The 23,080-nt window shown below is 54.6% G+C and overlaps 2 protein-coding genes across 9 annotated transcripts; one reads left to right on the top strand and one right to left on the bottom strand.

The window, feature by feature from the left end:
- The first annotated feature begins 7,721 nt into the window (after positions 1-7,721).
- Positions 7,722-10,859, top strand: LTC4S (leukotriene C4 synthase). 2 transcript variants are annotated; one of them, XM_060144422.1, is made up of 5 exons: positions 7,722-8,188; positions 9,963-10,062; positions 10,168-10,238; positions 10,328-10,409; positions 10,744-10,859. In XM_060144422.1, the coding sequence occupies exons 1-5, from the start codon at positions 8,131-8,133 to the stop codon at positions 10,844-10,846; spliced, it is 414 nt and encodes a 137-aa protein (XP_060000405.1). In that variant the 5' UTR covers positions 7,722-8,130; the 3' UTR covers positions 10,847-10,859. The 2 variants fall into 2 exon arrangements, with proteins under 2 accessions (XP_060000405.1, XP_060000404.1); XM_060144421.1 differs by having other exon boundaries at positions 10,641-10,859.
- Positions 10,860-11,819: 960 nt separating this feature from the next.
- MGAT4B (alpha-1,3-mannosyl-glycoprotein 4-beta-N-acetylglucosaminyltransferase B) lies at positions 11,820-21,971 on the bottom strand. Of its 7 annotated transcripts, none has more exons than XM_060144415.1 (15): positions 21,564-21,966; positions 16,226-16,411; positions 16,000-16,140; positions 15,786-15,838; positions 15,338-15,384; positions 14,903-15,016; positions 14,597-14,672; positions 14,354-14,468; positions 13,859-13,989; positions 13,576-13,683; positions 13,262-13,455; positions 12,763-12,841; positions 12,593-12,680; positions 12,401-12,513; positions 11,820-12,295 (listed from the first exon to the last, which is right to left on the bottom strand). In XM_060144415.1, the coding sequence occupies exons 1-15, from the start codon at positions 21,658-21,660 to the stop codon at positions 12,272-12,274; spliced, it is 1,566 nt and encodes a 521-aa protein (XP_060000398.1). In that variant the 5' UTR covers positions 21,661-21,966; the 3' UTR covers positions 11,820-12,271. The 7 variants fall into 7 exon arrangements, 6 of the variants coding, with proteins under 6 accessions (XP_060000398.1, XP_060000396.1, XP_060000397.1 ...); XM_060144413.1 differs by having other exon boundaries at positions 15,786-15,919; positions 21,564-21,965; XM_060144414.1 differs by lacking the exon at positions 12,763-12,841 and having other exon boundaries at positions 13,551-13,683; positions 15,786-15,919; positions 21,564-21,970.
- Positions 21,972-23,080: the final 1,109 nt, after the last annotated feature.

Genomic DNA, 23,080 nt, shown 5'->3' with positions numbered 1-23,080 from the left:
TACCTTGGGTATGGTGATGAGTTTTTAGATACAACACCAAAGGCACAATCCATGAAAGAAATAATTGATAATACAGATTTCTTTAAAATTTATCTTCATTAAAATTTGTCCTTGACAGAGCAGAAACTCTGTCAAAGACACTGTCAAGAGAATGAGAAGACAAGCCACAAATTGGGAGAAAATATTTGCAAAAGACACATCTGATAAAGGACTATTATCCAAAGTGTACAAATAACTCTTAAAACTCAACAATAAGAAAACAAACAACTCAATTTAAAAAAACGGTCATATGACCTTAACACACACCTCACCAAAGAAGATATACAGATGGCAAATAAGCATATGAAAAGATGTTCCACATCATATGTCATTAGGGAAATGCAAATTAAAACAAGATACCACGTACATCTACTGGAATGGCAAAATCCAGAATGCTGACACCACCAAATACTGGCAAAGATGCGGAGCAACAGGAAGTCTCATTTATTGCTGGTGGGAATGCAAAATGGTACAGCCACCTTGCAAAACAGCTTGCTAGTTTCTTACAAAACTAAACATGATCTTACCATACAATCCAGCAATCGTAGTCCTTGGTATTTACCCAAATGAGTTGAGAACTTACATCTAGGCAAAAACCTCCACATAGATGTTTATAGCAGCTTTACTCATAATTGCTAAAACTTGAAAGCAACCAAGATGTCCTTCAGTAGTGAATGGATAAATTGTGATACACCCAGATAACGGAATATAATTCAGCACTGAAAAGAAATGAGCTATTAAGTCATGAAAAGACATGGAGGAGCTTTAAATGCATATTACTAAGTGAGAGAAGCCAATATGAAAAGGCTACATACTGTATGATTCCAATCATATGACATTTTGGAAAAGATAAAGCTGTAGAGCTGGTGAAAAGTTCAATGGTTTCCAGGGAGAGAATAGAGGGAAGGCAGCCAGGCCAACTTGATAGTCAGTCATTTGCTCATTCATCGGTATGTTTCTTTGAGCATCAACAACATGCGGGACTTGGGGACCAGGCAGAGAGCAATCATCTCCTCCCAGGTACTCTTGGAAGGATGGGGAGATAGAAATCCAACAAGGAAAACAGAGAGGGACAGGGCTGCCCGGGAAGGGTGCTCAGGGATCCTGGGGGTGCATAAGGGACCCCAGGTGCCCAAACAGAATCAGGCTGAGGAGGGAGGGCTAAGGTCAGAGCCATGAATCTGCAAGGTGATTCTACAGGGTGGAGCATGAGCTGGGAACAAGTGGGTTAGGTCAAGAGCAAGACGTGCCATCATAACAAATGTTATTTCCTTGTGCAGAAAGCTTAGGGTTGTGATAAGAAGCATGGACACACATCACTTCAGTGGCATTCTTGCCCAAATGAATAACCTCAGTCTAATCATGTAAAGAGGGCTTCCCTGGTGGCACAGTGGTTAAGAATCCAGCTGCCAATGCAGGGGACATGGGTTCAAGCCCTGGTCCGGGAAGATCCCACTGCGGAGCAACTGAACCCATGCGCCACAACTACTGAAGCCCACGCGCATATAGCCTCTGCTTCGCAACGAGAAGACACCGCAATGAGAAGCCCACATACCGCAACAAACAGTAGCCGCCTCTCGGCACAACTAGAGAAAGCTTGCACGCAGCAGTGAAGACCCAACACAGCCACAAATAAAATAAATAAAATCTTTTAAAAAAGTATAATCATGTAAAGACATCAGAAAATCCAAATTGAGAGTCATCTACAAAATAACTCACATTCTTCATCAGTGTTGAGATTATGAAAGATCACTGAAAGCACACTGAAGACCCATCCAATTGTCTCAGATTGGAGGAGACCAAGGACACGTGATCCTGGACCAGAAAAAGGATGTTATGGGACAACATACTGAAATTTGGTTAAGGTCTGTAGATTAATAGTCTTGGATCAATGTTAGTCTCCTGGTTTTAATCACAGTACTGTTTTTATGTAACATGCTAACTTTTTTTTTAAACATCTTTATTGGAGTATAATCGCTTTACAATGGTGTGTTAGCTTCTGCTTTATAACAAAGTGAATCAGCTATACATATACATATGTCCCCATATCTCCTCCCTCTTGCGTCTCCCTCCCACCCTCCCTATCCCACCCCTCTAGGTGGTCACAAAGCACCCAGCGGATCTCCCTGTGCTATGCGGCTGCTTTCCACTAGCTATCTGTTTTACATTTGGTAGTGTATATATGTCCATGCCACTCTCTCACTTCGTCCCAGCTTACCCTTCCCCCTCCCTGTGTCCTCAAGTCCATTCTCTTTAGTTAAGACCTGTGGGATCTAGTTTCCCGACCAGGGATGGAACCCAGACCCTCTGCACTGGAAACACGGAGGCTTAACCACTGGACCAACAGGGAAGTCCCAGTCAATATTTTTTCTATGTGCCCCCTCCTCCTGCACCCTACGCCGCCTTCCCTAGCGAGGGAGCACTTCGCGCGCTGAACAGGCCCCCGGACTGGGTGCGGTGGGAAGGCCATTGATCGCTTCCCTCGCCCGCAGACCGAGAGGCCAAGTCAAAGTCAGCGGGGGCCTGGGGTGGTGGTGAAGCCGAGCCCTCCAAGTCCGCGGGGTACGAGGGGTCGAGGGGTCGGCTGGGTAGGAGGCGCTGCCAGAGCCCCTGCCTCCGCCCTTTCCGGCCGGCTCCAGCGACTGCAGTGGGGCCTGGTGGAGTGTGCTGTGGCTGCCTCCTGGGGTCCCCAGGGGACTGCGCGGCGCCGCGTCCCCTGCCGCTCTCGTTACCGCGTCCCCTGCCGCTCTCGTTACCGCTGACACGGCCAAGAGGCGGCGCACCGTACCCGCCGTCAAGGCGGCGGTGCGGTACATTGGAGGGCTCCGGCTGCCTGGCTTTTGTACTATTTTTTAAAACCAACTTTATTGAGGTATAATTTACATAACATAACATATGCCCATCTTAAGTATAAAATTCAACGATTTTTGGTGAATTTACAGAGTTGTGCGAAGTTCACCACAATTCAGTTTTAGTACATTTTCATCATCTCAGTAATGCTCCCGGCCCCTGGCCACCAGTGATCTGTTTTCTGTCTCTATGGATTTGTCTTTTCTGGACATTTCATATAAAGGGATTCGAACGATATGTGTTTTGTGTCTGCCACAACTTTGAGTAATGTTTTAGAGGTCTTTGTACTATTTTAGTGGCACAATTGGTGAAACTTCAATAAGATCTGTAAAATGGCTGATAGTATTGTATCAATGTTAATTTCTGAGTTTACATAATTGAATCATAATTATATAAGATGTTAACATTAGAGGAAGCTGGGTGATGGGAAATGTGTGCTATTTGTGCAAAATTTTTTGTAAGTAAAACAATTTCAAAATAAACCTTTTCTTTTTAATTTAAGCTTAGGGTGTGAGTTGTGTACTGCTTATGATTGTCTATGGTGCTGAGATTGTGGTTTCTTTTCTTTTTAAAAGTTTTTCTTAATTTTTAAAAATTAAAAAACTTTTTTATACCGCAGGTTCTTATTAGTCATCCATTTTATACACATCAGTGTATACATGTCAATCCCAATCGCACAATTCATCACACCCCCACCCCCACCCCCTCGCCACTTTCCCCCCCTTGGTGTCCATACGTTTGTTCTCTACACCTGTGTCTCAATTTCTGCCCTGCAAACCGGTTCATCTGTACCATTTTTCTAGGTTCCACATATATGCGTTAATATACGATATGTTTTTCTCTTTCTGACTTACTTCACTCTGTATGACAGTCTCTAGATCCATCCACATTTCAAAAAATGACCCAATTTCGTTCCTTTTTATGGCTGAGTAATATACCATTGTATATATGTACCACATCTTCTTTATCCATTTGTCTGTTGATGGGCATTTAGGTTGCTTCCATGACCTGGCTATTGTAAATAGTGCTGCAATGAACATTGGGGTGCATGTGTCTTTTTGAATTATGGTTTTCTCCTGGTATATGCCCAGTAGTGGGATTGCTGGATCATATGGTAATTCTATTTTTAGTTTTTTAAGGAACCTCCATACTGTTCTCCATAGTGGCTGTATCAATTTACATTCCCACCAACAGTGCAAGAGGGTTCCCTTTTTTCCGCACCCTCTCCAGCATTTGTTGTTTGTAGATTTTGTGATGATGCCCATTCTAACTGGTGTGAGGTGATACCTCATTGTAGTTTTGATTTGCATTTCTCAATAATTAGTGATGTTGAGCAGCTTTTCACGTGCTTCTTGGCCATCTGTATCTCTTCTTTGGAGAGAGCTCTATTTAGGTCTTCTGCCCATTTTTGGATTGGGTTGTTTGTTTCTTTAATATTGAGCTGCATGAGCTGTTTATATATTTTGGAGATTAATCCTTTGTCCATTGATTCGTTTGCAAATATTTTCTCCCATTCTGAGGGTTGTCTATTCGTCTTATGGGTTCCTTTGTTGTGCAAAAGCTTTGAAGTTTCATTAGGTCCCATTTGTTTATTTTTATTTCCATTACTCTAGGAGGTGGGTCAAAAAAGATCTTGCTGTGATTTATGTCAAAGAGTGTTCTTCCTATGTTTTCCTCTAAGAGTTTTATAGTGTCTGGTCTTACATTTAGGTTTCTAATCCATTTTGAGTTTATTTTTGTGTATGGTGTTAAGGAGTGTTCTAATTTCATTCTTTTACATGTAGCTGTCCAGTTTTCCCAGCACCACTTCTTGAAGAGACTGTCTTTTCTGCATTGTATATCTTTGCCTCCTTTGTCATAGATTAGTTGACCATAGGTGCATGGGTTTATCTCTGGGCTTTCTATCTTGCTCCATTGATCTATGTTTCTGTTTTTGTGCCAGTACTGTATTGCCTTGATTACTGTAGCTTTGTAGTATAGTCTGAAGTCGGGGATTCTGATTCCTCCAGCTCCACTTTTTTCCCTCAAGACTGCTTTGGCTATTCAGGGTCTTTTTTGTCTCCATACAAATTTTAAGATTTTTTTTGTTCTAGTTCTGTAAAAAAAATGCCATTGGTAATTTGATAGGGATTGCATTGAATCTGTAGATTGCTTTGGGTAATATAGTCATTTTCACAATATTGATTCTTCCAATCCAAGAACATGGTATATCTCTCCATCTGCTGGTATCACCTTTAATTTCTTTCATCAGTGTCTTATAGTTTTCTGCATACAGGTCTTTTGTCTCCCTAGGTAGGTTTATTCCTAGGTATTTTATTCTTTTTGTTGCAATGGTAAATGGGAGTGTTTCCTTAATTTCTCTTTCAGATATTTCATCATTAGTATATAAGAATGAAGGAGATTTCTGTGCATTTATTTTATATCCTGCAACTTTACCAAATTCATTGATTAGCCCTAGTAGTTTTCTGGCGGCATCTTTAGGATCCTCTATGTATAGTATCATGTTATCTGCAAACAGTGGTAGTTTTAATTCTTCTTTTCCAATTTGTATTCCTTTTATTTATTTTCCTTCTCTGATTGCTGTGGCTAGGACTCCAAAACTATGTTGAATAATAGTGGTGAGAGCGGACATCCTTGTCTTGTTCCTGATCTTAGAGGAAATGCTTTCAGTTGAATGAGATCCTTGATGGGTAGAGTAATCTTCGTTGCAGGTTTTTCTCCTTCCTCACTTTAAATATGTCCTGCCAGTCCCTTCTGGCTTGCAGAGTTTCTGCTGAAAGATCAGCTGTTAACATTATGGGGATTCCCTTGTGTGTTTTTTGTTGGTTTTCCCTTGCTGCTTTTAATATATTTTCTTTGTATTTAATTTTTGACAGTTTGATTAATATGTGTCTTGGCGTATTTCTCCTTGGATTTATCCTGTATGGGACTCTCTGTGTTTCCTGGACTTGATTAACTATTTCCTTTCCCATATTAGGGAAGTTTTCAACTATAATCTCTTCAAATATTTTCTCAGTCCCTTTCTTTTTCTCTTCTTCTTCTGAAACCCATATAATTCGAATGTTGGTGCGTTTAATGTTGTCCCAGAGGTCTCTGAGACTGTCCTCAGTTCTTTTCATTCTTTTTTCTTTATTCTGTTCTGCAGTAGTTATTTCCAGTACTTTATCTTCCAGGTCACTTATCCGTTCTTCTGCCTCAGTTATTCTGCTATTGATCCCATCTAGAGTATTTTTAATTTCATTTATTGTGTTGTTCATCGTTGCTTGTTTCATCTTTAGTTCTTCTAGATCCTTGTTAAATGTTTCTTGCATTTTCTCTATTCTATTTCCAAGATTTTGGATCATCTTTACTATCGTTATTCTGAATTCCTTTTCAGGTAGACTGCCTATTTCCTCTTCATTTGTTAGGTCTGGTGGGTTTTTATCTTGCTCCTTCATCTGCTGTGTGTTTTTCTGTCTTTTCATTTTGCTTATCTTACTGTGTTTGGGGTCTCCTTTTTGCAGGCTGCAGGTTCGCAGTTCCTGTTGTTTTTGGTGTCTGTCCCCAGTGGCTAAAGTTGGTTCAGTGGGTTGTGTAGGCTTCCTGGTGGAGGGGACTAGTGCCTGTGTTCTGGTGGATAAGGCTGGATCTTGTCTTTCTGGTGGGCAGGTCCACGTCTGGTGGTGTGTTTTGGGGTGTCTGTGGACTTATTATGATTTTAGGCAGCCTCTCTGCTAATGGATGGGGCTGTGTTCCTTTCTTGCTAGTTGTTTGGCATAGGGTGTCCAGCACTGTAGCTTGCTGGTCGTTGAGTGAAGCTGGGTGCTGGTGTTGAGATGGAGATCTCTGGGAGATTTTTGCCGTTTGATATTATGTGGAGCTGGGAGGTCTCTTGTGGACCAGTGTCCTGAAGTTGGCTCTCCCACCTCAGAGGCACAGCACTGACTCCTGGCTGCAGCACTAAGAGGCTTTCATCCACATGGCTCAGAATAAAAGGGAGAAAAAGTAGAAAGAAAGAAAAAGAGAGAGAGAGAGAAAGAAAGAAAGAAAGAAAGAAAGAAAGAAAGGAGGAAGGGAGGGAGGGAGGGAAAAAGGAAGGAAGGAGGGAAGGAAGGAAAGAAAGAAAGAAGATAAAATAAAGTTATTAAAATAAAAAATAATTATTAAGAAAAAAAATTTTTAAGAAAAAAAAAAGACGGATGGATAGAACCCTAGGACAAATGGTGGAAGCAAAGCTATACAGACAAAATCTCACACAGAAGCATACACATACACACAAAAAGAGGAAAAGGGGAAAAAATCATAAATCTTGCTCTCAAAGTCCACTTCCTCAATTTGGGATGATTTGTTGTCTATTCATATATTCCACAGATGCAGGGTACATCAAGTTGATTGTGGAGCTTTAATCCGCTGCTTCTGAGGCTGCTGGGAGAGATTTCCCTTTCTCTTCTTTGTTCTCACAGCTCCAGGGGCTCAGTTTTGGATTTGGCCCCGCCTCTGCGTGTAGGTCGCCAGAGGGCGTCTGTTCTTCGCTCAGACAGGACGGGGTTAAAAGAGCAGCTGCTTCGGGGACTCTGGCTCACTCAGGCCGGGGGGAGGGAGGGGTACGGAGTGCGGGGCGAGCCTGCGGCGGCAGAGGCCAGCGTGACGTTGTACCAGCCTGAGGCGCGCCGTGCGTTCTCCCAGGGGAGTTGTCCCTGGATCCCCGGACCCTGGCAGTGGCGGGCTGCACAGGCTCCCCGGAAGGGGGGTGTGGATAGTGACCTGTGCTCGCACACATGCTTCTTGGTGGCGGCAGCAGCAGCCTTAGCGTCTCATGCCCGTCTCTGGGGTCCGCGCTGTTAGCCGCGGGTCTCTGGAGCTCCTTTAAGCAGCGCTCTTAATCCCCTCTCCTCGCGCACCAGGAAACAAAGAGGGAAGAAAAAGTCTCTTGCCTCTTCGGCAGGTCCAGACTTTTCCCCGGACTCCCTCTCGGCTAGCCGTGGTGCACTAACCCCCTGCAGGCTGTGTTCACGGATTCTTAACACTGCGCCACCAGGGAAGCTCTGGCCCTGGTTTCCACTTGCTCAGCCTGACCAGGCTCCCCAGGTCTCTCAGGCAATGGTCACGCCCCCTTCCCCAACCCCCTCCACTGAGAAGGGGCGGGGAGAGCGCGCCACTCTTCCTCTTCTGGGCCAGCCTCTGAGCAGCAGACAAGGGTGATAAGAGCCCCACAGCTAGCCCTCTCAGAGTCCAGCCTGGCCCGACAGAGCCACCGCCACCATGAAGGACGAAGTGGCTCTTTTGGCCTCTGTCACCCTCCTGGGAGTCTTGCAGCAAGGTGGGCTGGCTTCTGCTCTGGCAGTGGGTGGGCTTCGGACCCCTGCAGTCTGCCTTCTGCCCTCTAGGCACTGGGGAGGTGCTGGGGTCCAGGCCCAGGTGAGGGACAGCCCAGACTCCTGGTATGAAAGCTCTTCTGGCCCCCACCAGAGGGCTGAGGGGCTTGCATTTTCCCCAAGTGGGGAGGGGGAAGCCCTGGAGGGGTGTCTGCAGGGCAAACTGTGAAACCCTGAGCAGGGACCAAGGCTGAGAGGTACCCAACCTAGGGGATGGGCAGCGAAATCGAAAATGGCCCCTGAGGAACAACTGAGGTAGGCATGGGGGCTGCCTGGCTTGGGGTTGGAGGGTGGTACCTCAGCTAGCATAAAGAACCCTGGAGGAGGGCAGGGGCTTTCAGGGAGCAGGTGGGGCATCCAGCTATGTTGGGCTCTAGGGCCTGAGCAGGGGGGCAGGGTGCCAGGATGAATGGGTGTTCTGATGGTGAGTACAGAAGTGGGACAGCCATGGGCTTGATGCAGCCCTACTCCAGCTGATCCCTGCCCTCCCCAGCGGTCCCCTCTCTGGGTGTCCCAGTGGGAGGGCCCCATCCCCTGGGCCTGCCTTCAAAGTCACCCTCTCTATGCTGGAACCATGTGGAGCTAGACAGGGTTGAAACCTGCTTTTTGGCCCCCAAAGTTGCCTGCTTGGTGCCCTTCTCAGACCAGCCCTAGAGACACATTCCTGGGATAGATATTCTGGCTTTGGAGGACACCATTGCCTCACACTGTATGGGCTAGGACAAGACACAGCCTGGGGCAGGGGCCCTGGAGTGGCTGAGCAGACAGGCTGACTTGATCTCCAGCCATACCAGTAAGCTTGGCCCTCAGCCCTTCTTCACATACACTGTGCTGGCAAGGCTACCCTTGGTATCCACAGTGCGCTAAGGTTGGGATATGTCTGCAGAGGGCCTGGCACCAAGGGCACCAGGGCCATGGGACTTGCAGGAAGATAGTTGGAGACACCCAGTACTGGGACTGTTTGTGTGGTGGGCACCTGGCCTCAGGCGAAGAGAAGGGCTCCTGTGCACTCAGACCCTCAAGGGCCAGCCCACCCTCTGTACCCACCCATGTTGGAAGGGAGAGGGGCAGAGCCCTGGTGGCTTGGGGTTGGACTAGAATAGTCCCAGCCGTAACCACCTGGGGGCAGAGGAGAGGGTGTCTGTCAGATTGAGGCAGAGCCTGAACAGAGAAACTGAGGCAGGAACCCACACCACAGTTTGGAGGCACAGCGACCCAGGCTTGGTCGGGAGGTCCCTCCTGGTGAGCTCTGTGGGTGGCGGAGCAGGGACAGTTGGCCACAGGGTGTGTGATCCTCTGTACCTGGAAGGATGCAGCCAACTCTGCCCTCAGGTGGCACTCTCATTCCAGGGACCTGGGCCAAAGTCCAGGCCTAGAGGGTGGGAGTTGGACATTTGCCTGTGTTTTGCAAGTGAAATGATTCAGGAGCAAAGTCCTGCGGGCAGGTATCCTGTGACGTGTCATCCCTTCCCTTACACTCACTGGGCTGGACAGGGCCTCTCAGAGCCCCAGGCCGGCACCCTGCCCTCCCCACTGAGTGTCGTGGACACAGGGCAAGCTCGAAGAGCAGGGGCTGGCGGGTCCCTTGGTCGGGCTTTTAAAGGGGAGTCGTGACGAGCAGGGTGTGGAGCTGGGAAAAGAAAAGATGCGCGGCCAGACTGGAGGCGGGGCCGGGAGTCTGGGTGCCAGATCTGACTCCGGCAACACCTCCTCCCCCAGCCTACTTCTCGCTGCAGGTGATCTCGGCGCGCAGGGCCTTCCACGTGTCTCCGCCGCTCACCACCGGCCCGCCGGAGTTCCAGCGCATCTACCGAGCCCAGTGAGGCGCGGTGGGAGGGCGCGGGGCAGGGAGCTAGGCAGCCCCGGGCGGTCAGGCTCGGAGGCCCCAGGCCGGCGCCCTTATGCCGCTCCTCCCCCACCGCAGAGTGAACTGCAGCGAGTATTTCCCGCTGTTCCTCGCCACGCTCTGGGTCGCCGGCATCTTCTTTCACGAAGGTCTGAGAGCGGGCCAGGGGCGCACGCACTAGAGCCACGGGGGTCCCCGCATCAGCGGGCTCACCCCACCCCGCCCTGCCCTTTCCCAGGGGCGGCAGCACTGTGTGGCCTGGTATACCTGTTCGCGCGCCTCCGCTACTTTCAGGGCTACGCGAGATCTGCGCAGCAAAGGTGAGAACCGGGGCGGGGCTCCCGGGAGGTCCACCGGGGCGGGGAAAGGTGGCTTGGCTTGTGGGCAGGGTCTTGACAGCAGAGGCCGCAAGCGGATGCCGGGCGGGACCAGGAGACTGGTTGGAGGCGGTTCCCTTTTGGGGGCAGGTGGGCGGGCCCTGGTGGAGGCGGGCCGTAGGGTTGGGGTGGGGCCATTGCCCCCGCCCCGCCCCCGCTGAGCACTGCCCGCAGGCTGCCCCCGCTGTACGCGAGCGCGTACGCGCTGTGGCTTCTCGTGGCGTTGGCGGCGCTTGGCCTACTCGCCCACTTCCTCCCGGCCGCGCTCCTCGGACAGTTCCAGAAACTGCTGCAGAAGGCCTGAGACGGAGGACGCCGGGTGGGCGGAGCCTCCTGGAGGACGGGGGAGGGTGCTCGCCCCCATCCCAGTCTCTCATTAAAGCGTGATCTCGAGTGCACTGTCTGGGTTGGAGTGGGTTGCGCCCTGCGGGTTGTAGAGCTTGGAGGGGCCTAGCTTCAGGCCACAGCAGTCTGTCGGGCTGCGGAAGGAAAGAGGCCTCTCTCGTGCAGGGGCTCGATCGGGCCCTGGGTCCGGTCCTCTCCCGCCCTGCTCCCCCACGCTGCTAGTCACACATCCTTTCCCGCCGGGGCTCACCCCACGGCTCCTCCTCCCTGCGGTCAGCTCTTTCCTCGCCTGTCCCCCTCCTATGAGGCCTGCCTCTCCACTGACCCTCAGCCGCCCTATTCCTCATACCCTGGACTTCACAGCCGATACGAGGGGCTTTTTTTGGGTCGGTACTCGGTTACCGGCATCTAGAACAATGCAGTGTTCAGGGCAACCTGTTGCGGCCAGCGGAGAACGACGATGAACTTAATGTAGTTTTAAGAGGCGCTCTCCCGTAAACGTCCTAGTGTCTCGGGGGACCAGATCTGGGGAAGGCCTGCTGGCCGGGAAGAGTCCCTAAAAAGGTGACTTTTAGCTGAGCAGGCAGAGGAGCTTTCAAAGCAGGGCAAAAACAAAGGCCCTGAGATGGATGGGAGGACCTAAAATGAGTCACAGATTGGGGACAGGAGCAGGGCCTTGGAGACGGTGGAAAAGGTGGGACTGAGACCCAGGAAGGAGTGGGAGGAGGAGGTGGGGGGATGCCTTTGGTGAGAGGCGGCTGCAGGCACTTGGGGAGGTATGATGGGCGCTAGGGGGCGCGCTCCGAGGAGGGTTATCACGGAAGTGGGGGCGGTTTGGGGGCGTGGACCCAGATTCCGCACCAGCTCCATCAGCGAGTTACCACCGGGCTGCCGGGACCCTCCCAGAGAATGCGAGCGAGGTCCTGCGGAACTGCGCGGAGGGCGGGGTCGCCGGGTGGTATCGCTGGGCGGCTAGGCGCCAGGCTGTGAGCTCGGAGCAGGCACACACTTCATTAACCCTTTATTACAAGGAGCGCTCTTATAGAAGTATATGTGGACTTAACGTGAAAAAAATCAAATGTATCCAAGAATAAAAAACACAGCACATAAAGTAGTATATGCATTCCAGTGTTCGCGCGGAGACAGTGGGCGCCCAGGAAAAGGCTCTTCTATAAAGGTCTGGCTCAAGGGGGCCAGGATGCGAACGGTTCCGGGCGGCGCGGACCGGCCTCAGGCACAGTGTGGGGGCCTCCTGCCTCTTCCCCGCGGCCGGAGGGCGGGGCAGCACCAGTTCCTGGGGCCTCCGGGCCAGCGGCCACCCCAGGCCAATGGAGTGGGGTGCCAGGCAGAACCCCTCAGACTGGGGTGGCCGCGCCTGGCCCTCCGGGGGCAGCGGCGACGACATCCCAGGTCTCGTGGGCTTCAGGGCCAGCCAAAACGCACCCTCAGAAGCCCTTGGCTTAGTCAGCCTTTTTCAGGAAGATCTGGAAGAGCAGGGCTCAGTGTCAGCTGGGGTCTCAGAGAGCAGCCCTGGTCTAGCTATTTGGTACAGCTCCCCATTCCCTGTACCCAGCCCTGCCCTATATCACCTCACTCAGAATGACCCACACCGGCGAGTCTGTCTGGATGGAGAGGCGCAGTGCTTCCAGGGGGCCAAAGGCTGGGTCCACTTCTCCCTGTGCCACACCCTTGTAGAAAGAGCCTGGGGGAGTGCAGCAATGAGAGGTTGTCCCAAGACTCCTGGCTCTCCCCTCACCTCCACTTGACTGCCCCTCACTCACCGATCTGGAGGTAGCCATCAGAGCTCCGAGGGTACTGGAGAGTGGCTGAACGGCCCTCCTGCAGGGCCTCCTTGTCTGACTGGAGGTTCTGGGGACAAAATCAAGGGGCTGAAGCCAGTGGCTGTGGAAGGGGCAGGCCTCAGTGCACACCCACCTGCTACTACACTCACATCAAAGGGCAGCACCTCCACAGATGTGTTGAAGAGCTTGTCCTCTGGGTGCTCAATGTTCCCACTTCGGAAGAAGAACCTGTGGCCAGACAGGCCTGTGAGCTGCTGCAGGGGTGGGGCACTGCCCAGGCACACTACCCAGCAGAGAAAGGCCAGGCCTGGGCTAGGAGTGCAGTAGGTGGGCCCTGAGGTACTGGGTGAGGCTGGGCACCACCCGGGGCAGCCGTTGGACTGTGCAAGGCAACCAGGGCCTTACTTGTAAGGACAATGGTGATGGGCAATGTCACTGAGCTCCTGTGGGCACTGCTGGACTTAGTCTTTACAAAGTGACTACTGTTCTGAGCCCCACTTTTCAGATAAGAATACTTAATAAGGTTAAGTAATTTGCAGGGGAGGGTCACAGAGGGAAATCTGCAGGTTCAGAAATTTGTGGTAGGCCTCTACCCTGGTAGCCACCCTGTCCCTCCCCCAAGGTGGACCTGTGGGCACTGGCACTGACCGCTCCAGTCGCAGTGGCTGGAAGAAGCGGAAGCGGATGAAGTCCCCTGCAGCGGGTGTGAAGGCCCAGAAGAAATCCTCGCGCAGGTAGGCCTTCTCCAGGGTGAAGTGCTGGTATGTCTTGAGGCTCGTGCTCACTTCCGCTGGCGGGTTCACATGCTCCTTCCGCAGTGCCTGCTTCCCAAAGTCCTTGTCCTACAGTGGAGGAGGGACAATGGTGTTAGGGTGGGCCCTGGACTTGCCCTGCTACCTCCTTGTCCAACCTCAGCCCAGGCTCTGCTGTACTCAACTAGGCTTGAGTGTGGCACTGCCCACCTTCAGTTTCTGGATCTTGCCCGCCAGTGAGGAGTGAGTGCCCACGTGCTGGAAGAGGGATGGCTTAAAGCGGATCCGCAGGTTGGCCTTCTGCCGGTCACAGTGCTTCTGTGGAGGGAGGGTGACACACGCTAGGGCTCAACTCAACTCTACCTCTGAAGACAGAAACTCCTCCAGCCAGCAGCGCAGTCTCCTCCTGTCAGGTGCATGGTCACCGACACAGTCCCTACTGGAGGCTGCTTGCTCCACCGCCCCCTCCCGCCTCTGTGCAGGCTCTGCTCACCGCATCCTTCTCAGGATTGCAGACCTTCACCCACAGAATATGGTCTAGGAGCCAGTCGATGGGCTTGTCCCGGTAGAACATGAGGATGAACTCCACAATGACGCTCAAGTCCAGTGACTTGAACATCTTCCCTGGAGGTGGGATTGGAGGGAAAGGGGTGCTGAGTAGGCAGCTCTGCCCTGCCCTACTTCCTCTTAGTCCCTGTGGGGGACTCTGGGAAGGGTCCCACAGCAAAACCTCTGGCTGGCTGCAGGCAGGTGCAGGTAACAAGAAAGCAGACGGGATGGTGAGCCCAAACATCCCGATGCAGAGGGCAGGCAGGAACAGGCCAGGTGGGGCTGCAGCGGGCACTCCAGGCAAAGGCTCAGAGCACCACACTGCATGGTACTAGGGCTCGGAACAGGGCGTGGGACTGAGAGATGATGACAGAGGCAGAAGTGGGCTGGATGGAGATATTTTGGTTAGGTCAGCGGGGCAGGGAGGGGGGTGGCACACCAATGAAGCCCAGCTGGGAGAACTCCAGGATCATCCAGTCCTCCGAGGGCTGCTGGAGTGCGAAGTTCTTCATGGTGCTCAGGTAGTTGGGCTTGGCTATGATGTCATCCTCCAGCTGCACAGTGGTGGGTAGGTAGAAGGGGGCCGGGACTCAGGATGGGCACAGGGGCAGGGCAGGGCTTGCCACCCAGGCCCATCCAGGGTCCAGGGGGAAAAGGGACAGAACAGGGTCTCAGTGCTCACCTGCACGTAGTAAATGCCTTTGGACTGCGCATACATCATGAGGAAGCAGTAATCAAGGTTCTGTTTGGTCCTCCACCTGTGGGCCAGGGGCAGGGGCCTCAAGAGCTCAGACCCCCTCCACCTCCAATGTGGCTACCACAGAGGCCACTGAGTGGGTAGGAAACCCCCACCCCCCCATGCAGGGGTCCTCCAATGGAACAATGGAGGCACTGCAGCGAAGTGCCCAGGACTCATACACCCACAGACTAGGTTCTTAGCACAGGTGGGCAGGTGCTGGGGGCACAGGGAGGTGGGTAGTGCTAGTACCTGACTCTCTCCTTGGGGTCCCCAAAGGACTCTCGGAGGCGGGAGAAGTCAGGGTAGAAGTGGGGAGAAGGGGAGATGACCTCTAGGAGCCCAGAATGGATCTCTGTAGGGAACCTGGGGGACAGGAAGACCCAGTGAGTGTGCAGCCTCCAGGGACTGGAGCAGGGACAGAGCTGAGCTAGCTAGACCCCGTCCTTTTCTTAAGGCCCACCAGGCAGACATCCCCTGACACCACACCCATCCTACTGAGGCACTGAGGGTCCAGAGGGGTTGGGTCATCTCTACATGCCCACCCCCTTTCATCAAGAGGGGAAGCACCCTTTCCCACAGAGGGATGGCGCATCTTGCTGGGGGGGGGCACAGCCGGCACCTGTCTGCCCAACACCCCGCAAAGGGTCCTCCCTCCACCAGCCTTGTCGGGCTGTCTGTACTCACAAGGCCTTGATATTCTCCGTCACCAGCGAGGTATACTGTGGGTCAGTCTGTGGGGAGACCAAGTGCCCTCCATGAGCCAGGCTGCCAGCCCAAATGGCCTGGAAGAAAGCGCTGAGGGAAGGACACAGCCTTCTCTCCCACATGGAGGGAGTGAGCCCACCATCCCGAAGGCTAAGTAAGGCTGGGTCTGGGGGTCACAGGTGCCTCAGAAAAAGCCCTTTTAGATACCTCGGTCCAAGGGGTGGGACAGACTATAACTAGCATCTCCACGAGGGGGCGCTAAAATGTCTTTCCTTTTAACTTTTTATCTTAAGTTTGTGAGTGAAACTGGTGATTGAACTTCTGAGAGTTTTTTCCTCCGAAATGTTGCTGTTTTCATTCTCCTTGTTATTTTGTGCCATGTGTCCTCCTCTGAATGTCCCCTCGACCCGTGCCCCAGCCCACTTGCCTCAGCGATCAGCACCACGATGACCGAGTCCTCTTTCTCCTGTGGGCTTAGCTCTGAGATGAGCGAGTGCAGCGTGTCAGTCAGGTACGAGTGCACCTCACGCCGCACGCTGGGGATGCCCATCACCACTGACACTGCAGGGACGCGGAGGGTTGGTACTGGGCACTGCGTGGGGGTCGTCCCACCACCCGCCACTCCCGGGCCCCGCCCCTACCTCCGGTGCGGCCCTGGCCCACGCGCACGGCGGGCTGCAGGCTGCTTTCCTTGGCTAGCAGGTGTGGCAGGTGGTGGAAGACAGTGGGTAGGTGCAGCACGTGCTTGTGCGAGACGTTCCACGGCTTCAGGCGTGGATCCTCTGGGTGGGTCAGGAAGGGACAGGTCAGACAATGCGGTCTGCCATCAGCCTCGCATCCCCTGCCACTTCCCGCTCCTGTGCTCACCGGTTAGGCGGCCCCAGGTGCGATTGCTGTCTCCGTCTCGCAGCGCTTGTCTCTCCGACACGGCCCTCTTGATCTCGTCCAGCACCAGGTTGAGCTCCTTGGAGCGCTTGAGGCTCTCCTGCTCAGCTGCATGCAACCGGTCACGCAGCGCCAGAAACTCCCGCTGGTACACGTCCACCACATCGCCTGTGGGTGGTACACAGGCTGTCACCAGGGGGCAGCATACAGCTGAGGTACTGCTCCTTGAGTGTTAGCCTACACATCTGTTCATATGCCTGCCACTTGTGAGCCACATGGGGTTACATAAGGGTCACTCTGAAGTCACAGTGACACTCACACTTGGGGAAGAAAAGCCTCCACTGGGGGAATTAGCCCTCTCCAGTGCTCTCCCTTTATTTTCTGCATTGAGGAGACATCTGAAGTGGGAGGGCTACAGGACCACTTCCAGCCCCAGGTGAGACAAACCTAAGCTGAGGCTGAAAAGGCTCAGACTGAATCCTCTCCATCCCCTCCCCTCTCCTCCCAAAGCCCCCTCTTGCTTCTCCTTGCAGCATCTCCTCCTTCCAGGAAGTAGAGCACCCAAGGTCCCACCCAGGGCACAAGGACCCAGACCTTCCTCAAGGAGCCCTTGGCATTGAGGCCAACCTTGCCCTGTTCCTTCTTTCAGCCTCTGCACTTTGCTTCCCATCCCCGTTCACAGAGATCACAGGCAGCCCCATCCCCAAGGCCCCATGGGGACAGAAAACCTCCCTTGACTCTCCCCCATATCCTGCAAGTAGTACTGAGCCCAATGCACCCATTTGTCACTGTCCTCATGGTTGTCATTCTACACTAGGCACCAGCTCTGGATTTGCAATCTCACACAGTCCAGCGGGGGTGGGTGGGTCGGGACTGTTGCAGTTACAGCCCCCAATGCTCAGAGGAGCAAATGAAGTTGAGAAACTAGTCAGGGGTCCCTCAGCAAGTCAGCAGCAGAAAGGGGACAAGAGCTCTAAGTGCGCTGAGGCCTGCTTCTCTGGAGATGTGTCCTAGGCCTAGACCATGCCACCCCAGGGGGGCCTGTGTCAGAACCTCCAACTGGGCACCATGTGCAGGCTCTAGGGGTGCACATGGGCCAGAAGCAGCACAGAGGTAGGGCTGCTACGTGACAGTGGAGAGGGATCTCCAGGGTGCCAAGTACCTGGCTCCACTGGTCTGGCAGGGCCCAGCGAGCAAGAATGAGACAAATAACATCAACAACAACGTCGTTATCTGCCGCTGAGGCAGCCAGGTCCTGCCAGGCTGTGCACTCTCAAGGCCTTTTCTAATCGGCTTTTGCCCTCTTCATTTGCCATCACACACACCTCCTCTTCCTTGTCTGATGTCTATGCTTTCACACATGCTGTCTCTTCTGGCTGGAATCCCCTTTTCTCTTCTGGGCCTGATGAAAACCCATGTAGCCTTCAAGGCCTAGTTGCCTTCCAGATCTCCCCTCTCACCCTCAGGCAACTCTTATGTTCCTTGATCCCTTGAGGAGGGGTGGTCACAGCCACTAGAATGCCCTGGGATGGTGTCACCTCCCCACAATCGGGTATACCAAAGGTCATGACCAAGGCAAAGTTCGGTCATCTCAGGACACCCCCTCTCTGCAGCTGGGGCAGAGGCTGAAGTGGTAAGTCCTGGGGAAGAGGGAGGGGTAGCCCCTACGCAGGACGGAGAGGCTGTGGGGGGAGGGGCAGGGGAGCCAAGCAGATCCTTGATGAGGCACTCCAGAGTTAGCAGCTTGCCCGATCTCCCTTCCCACACCCTGCCCATGGGGCCAAAGGCCAGGCCACTTCAAGCTTCTGTGCTCAGGGACAGCCCTGCTGGGGGAGGGAGTCAGGAGTCAGGTTACCAGATCTTTGAGGCTCTGCTCTGGGTTCTGAGGCCAGGTTACCCTGGAAACCTGACCCCTTGAACAGGGAGCTGGCCACCCCCAGCACTCACCTGCCCAGCTGCCAGTAGGGAGGAGGGACTGGAGGTGCTGAGGCCCAGCAGGAGGGAGTTCAGAGCTGCCTACACAGGCAGGTGGCCTCCCTCCTGCCTGGGTCCCTACCCACCCACCTATTGTCCCTGATGCCCTCCCCAATGCCACCCCAGTGTTGTGGAGCTGCTGAGTCTTGCAGGGGCAGCCCTTGTGCTACTGGCTACACCCAAGGCAGCTCCCTGCAGTGGGGACCTCTGTGAAGTGGAGGGAGGGTAAGGAGACCTCATCCCCCTCTGACTGCTGTTGCTGCCCCTGTCGTCCCCCCCCGCCCCCCCGCAAACCCGTGGCCTTCTCTGATCTTTAAGTAGGCTGAGCTCTGTCCAACCTTAGCCTGCCCCAGGGGGACAGGCCAGTGGCAGCGGTGGGCCCTGCTGACCTGAATCACCCTGACCACCAAGGCCTGGGCACAGCCTGCTCCCTACCCTGGCCTCCCTTCCTAGGAGCCTTCTTCTGCCCAAGTCCTGGGGGCAGCTGTGGTCACACTACTGGAGGCTTTCCCGCCCCTTCCTCCACCAGAAGGCAGAGTAATCAGGATACCTGAAGCCCATGATACCACAGTCCTCCCTTTGGTTCCCTCTTTGTTAAAGAAACAGATTCAAGAGCCAGGCTGGGGCACAGACCTTGTGCTCTGTACTTAGGGAAGGGGAAACAGGCTCAGAGGGGCACAGGCTGGTTCCAGGCCCAGCAAAGGTCTGCTGTTAACCTGCGGTGAGGGGACTTCCCTTGCGGTCCAGTGGCTAGGACTCTGAGCTCCCAATGCAGGGGGCCCAGGTTCAATCCCTGGTCAGGGAACTAGATCCCATATGCCGCAACTAAGACTTCGCAAGTCTCAACTAAAAGATCCTGCACATGGCAAGGAAGATCACACATGTGGCAACGAAGATCCCGCGGGTGGCAACGAAGATCCCGCGGGCAGCAACTAAGACCTGGAGCAGCCAAATAAATATTTTTTTAAAAAGTCCTGCAGTAGGGCAGGGGCATGGAGAGGGTGCAGGTGTTCACCTCCTCTCCAGGACTTGCACCCACCCTCCCAGTGGTCAAGACAGGCATCCATCATTGCTGAAATCCAAGAGAGGGGACAGCCCAGACATTGGGGAGGGCTGTGTGGCTGAGGCCACCCCCCTGGAGGGTTTGCTGTTTCCCCTGGAGACCTTCAGCAGGTGCTTGGCTGAGGGCTACAGTTTGAGCATTAGTGGAGCTGCTGCATAAATTTGGTCAAGGCTGGATATGAAAGTGGGCCTGAAACCCCGTATCTAGGGTCCGTCTTGCTAAGGCCTATGTGTCCTTCCTGGCCCTTGGCTTCCAGGATGCCACCTGTTCCTGCTTTCCCTTCCTCTCTGGCTTCTTGCCCACCTCTTCCCTTCCCTACAGATATGGCTTCCTCTGCCTTTCCTCTAAGCATCGGTGCCTGGGCCAGCCCTCTCCTGAGCCTCCTACTCACTGCAAGCTGGAAGCCAAGGTCCAGTCTGGCCTTAGACTTAGTCTGGTTTCCCCATGGGCTTAATGCAGTCATCTGAATGTAAGAATGAGAAAGGTTCATATAAGAGCCCAGACTCAGTCTTCTCTTCAAGCTTCCAAAGACCAGACCCTACTGGGACTCCCAAAACAGTAACAGCCCTTGATGGGGAAGGCCCAGGTGACCCTCTTGTCACATGTCACACAGGCTTCTGGACTGCCACACCCAAGGGACAAAGACCCCTGCATCTGAGCCCCACATTTCTTTGAGTAGGGGTGCTCTCCTGCTCCACAGGCCCTCCTCGATGCCCCGCTTAGGGAGCGTAGGCTCTAAATGGAGCCATGGGTATCCCCCTCACTCCTGGACACTGTGGCCAGCCAGACTCACAGAGAAGGTGTCCTGGTGGGAGGCTGGTGCTGCAGTTCCTGACACCTGGCTGAGGGCCAGTGGCTGCCATAGGAGGCACACAGGAACTGCGGCCTAGCCCAGGACAAGGTGCAAGGGGTCATCGCTCCACTCACAGCTGAACAAATGTGCCCCAGCCCATCAGATATGGCCCCACCTTGGCCTCCATGCCAGGCTGCTTACATGGCCACTCTCTCAAGGGTCCAAAATGCCCTCCCCCAGGTGACACACCCCACCTACGGAGAACTCCGCCCCAGCCATGCCCTCCATGTACCAAGTCCTAGAGGGTCTCCCCTCAGGTGCTCTGGAGCCCCTAGGGCAGCCCAGGCCTTCACCCAAACAGGGCTGGGCTGAGCTGGGCGGGCAGGAGCCAGGCGGGCAGGAGCCAGGCGGGCAGGAGCCAGGCGGGGACACTGGGACTTGGAGGGTCAGAAAGGCTCCAGCTTCTCCCGCAGCCTCTGTTGGGGGACAGGGAAGCAGGAGGTGGGAGGGAGGCAGAGGGTCAGTTGGCCTCAGCCCGATCCTGCTTAGGCCTCCTGCAGGAAAGCCAGACGGCAGGAAGGAAGCAGCTTTTCCCGGTGCCTCCTGTGCTAAAGGCTGGGTAGACAAGGGCCTGCGAGCGCCTCCTCAGCCTTCAACCCTCAGCCAAGGCCCCACTCAGCCCCAGCCATCCCAACCAACACAGAGCAACTCCAGCCAGTGCTGGGGCCTGCCCCCTCAGTCCTAAGTGTGCTGGCCAGATGCAGAGGGGCCATGACGGTGGACTGGCCAGCTTAACCAAACTTCAGGTGAGACCACACAAAATAAGTTAACCGGTAGCCAGGACTGGGTGGGGCGCTCATGAGGCCCTCCATGCATCCCCCCGGGCCAGGAGCCACAGGAAGCATTCCGCAGCACCCACATCCCTGTGGAGGAGTCCTGGGGCCAGATGTCCTGGAGGAGGGCTGTGGAGGCCCCAGGGAGCCGCACCCACAGTGGGCTGGGGTGGAGAGGTGGTGTGAAGTGATGGTACTGCCTGGATGTCTGGCTGCCTCCTCACTCGTGTCTCAGGATCGGTGTACCCAGGTGCCTGGAGCGGTACCCTGGGGACCCTCTGGCACAGCCACCTCTGTGACCTTGTGTCCCTGTCCCTCTCTGAGAACTCTGAGGTCCCCAGCTCACCCGAGGGAGCGACCCGCCCTAACACGGGCAGAACTGTACTCACGAAGGCCGGTCCTGAGCGCGCACGGGGCACCCGACTCCCGCTCACCGGCGCGGCCCAGCCCAGGCCAGAGGAGAATTTCGTTATTCCAGCAGCAAACAAGTGGGAGCGAGGATGGGAGGGGCGTCCTCTCGCACCGCCCGGGCGGGGAAGGGGCGCCCGCGTCGGCTTCCGGCCGCTTTCCGCGGCAGCTGCCCGGACCCCGCTCCGGCCGCCGGCGCCCAGGTGTGGGAGGGGGCGCGAGGCGGGCGACGGCGGGGGAGGGGCTCACCTTTCTGGCCGCTGAGCGCCGCGTACCAGGAGAGCGAGAGGAAGGCGCACAGGCAGAAGAGCAGCAGCGTCAGGAAGGCGCCATTGCGGAGCCTCATCTCCTCAGGTGCGCGGTGGGCGCCGGCGGGGCCGAGGCCGCATGGCCCGGGGGGGCCGGGGCCGGGGCGCGGGGACCTGGAGGCTGCAGGGGCCCCGGCCCCGGGGCGGGGAGGGGCTGGGAGCCCGGGGCCGGGCAGGGATGCGGGCGGGCCTGCCGGATTGGGGACTGGGTCGGGCACCGCGCTGACGGCTCCTCTGGGGCGCGGGGAGTGGACCTCCTAGGCTCGGCGCTTGGGCCGGGCCAGGCTGGGCTAGGCTGGGCGGTGAGAGCCGCGGCCCGGCCTGGATCCCGGGCCGCCGCGGAGTCGGCTGCGAAGGGCGGGGCGGCCGGGATTTAAAGGGGCCGCATCATCCGCTGCTGCCACCAGCACCACGAGGGGGCGGGGTGGGGGACCAACGCCCGGGATCCCGCCCTCCTGTCTCCGGACAGCGGCCCCCATGTGGGCTCATGCGTCCCAGACTTCACGGCCCTGGGCACCGGCCTCAGGTAGGTCAAAGCTGGGGCCTTCGCGAGTTCGCGTCTTCTGTGGTGGAGGCCATGTGAGGGGGTCCCCCAGCCCCTTCTCAGTAACATTTTCGTTGTGAACTCTCGAAACCCAGATCTGGACTTTAATCACATTAACTTGAGGCCCCTCAGGTCCCTTCGCCAGGTCTGAGAAGTCTAGGCAAATAAAGGTGAGACAAGCTGGGACCTGGGACCTGGAACCCTTTGCTGCAGTGCTTGCTCCTGGACAAACATCTCCTCCAGCAACAAAATACGAAGAAACTACAAGGGACTAAAAAGTACTGTGTGCATGGGCAGTTGGGGCAAATTATGAACAGCAAGATAGAAAAAGACCAAAAACCTGACTGCCACTTCTGAAGAGCCGGGAGCAAAAACAGGGTACTGCACATGCCCCCTGTGCACCATCAAAGGGGTGGGCAGACCACCTAAGCCACCCCTCCTGCCCAACCCCCGGACACACCCCTAACCTCACCCCATGTAAGGGACCAGCGAGCCCCACCCGGGAGCGAGCAAGGGAACCTGTTACTTGTTTTCACTGCCCCCTGCTGCAGCAGGGCCCCCAGTAAAGCCTTGCCCAAATTTCTTGTCTGGCCTCTTACCAATTTTCATTGATTAAGGAAGGCCAAGAACCCTGACCAGTAACAGATTTCTGGCACCCAACATGGGACCTCTCCCTCTTCACGGGAGAGGATCTGGTCACCTCTGGGACCACTGAAAGCAGCTTCCCCGTGGGTGACAAGAGATCGCCTGAACCTCACCTCGTCACCACATTTGGTAAGTCTGCCTTTCTGGCCCCTAGGGGCCTCAGTACCCTCATTCATGCAATGCTTTTCCCCTCCTGTTTGTCCCTTTCCCTCTGCTTATATCTCTCTACTTCTTTCTCTGTCTTTTCCTACTCCTCTGTCTTATCCTTT

This window comes from Lagenorhynchus albirostris, chromosome 3 (assembly GCF_949774975.1).
Source record: "Lagenorhynchus albirostris chromosome 3, mLagAlb1.1, whole genome shotgun sequence".
Classification (NCBI taxonomy): Eukaryota; Metazoa; Chordata; class Mammalia; order Artiodactyla; family Delphinidae; genus Lagenorhynchus; species Lagenorhynchus albirostris.
Note: the sequence above shows the minus strand (reverse complement) of the source record. Positions and strands in the feature narration are given on the sequence as shown.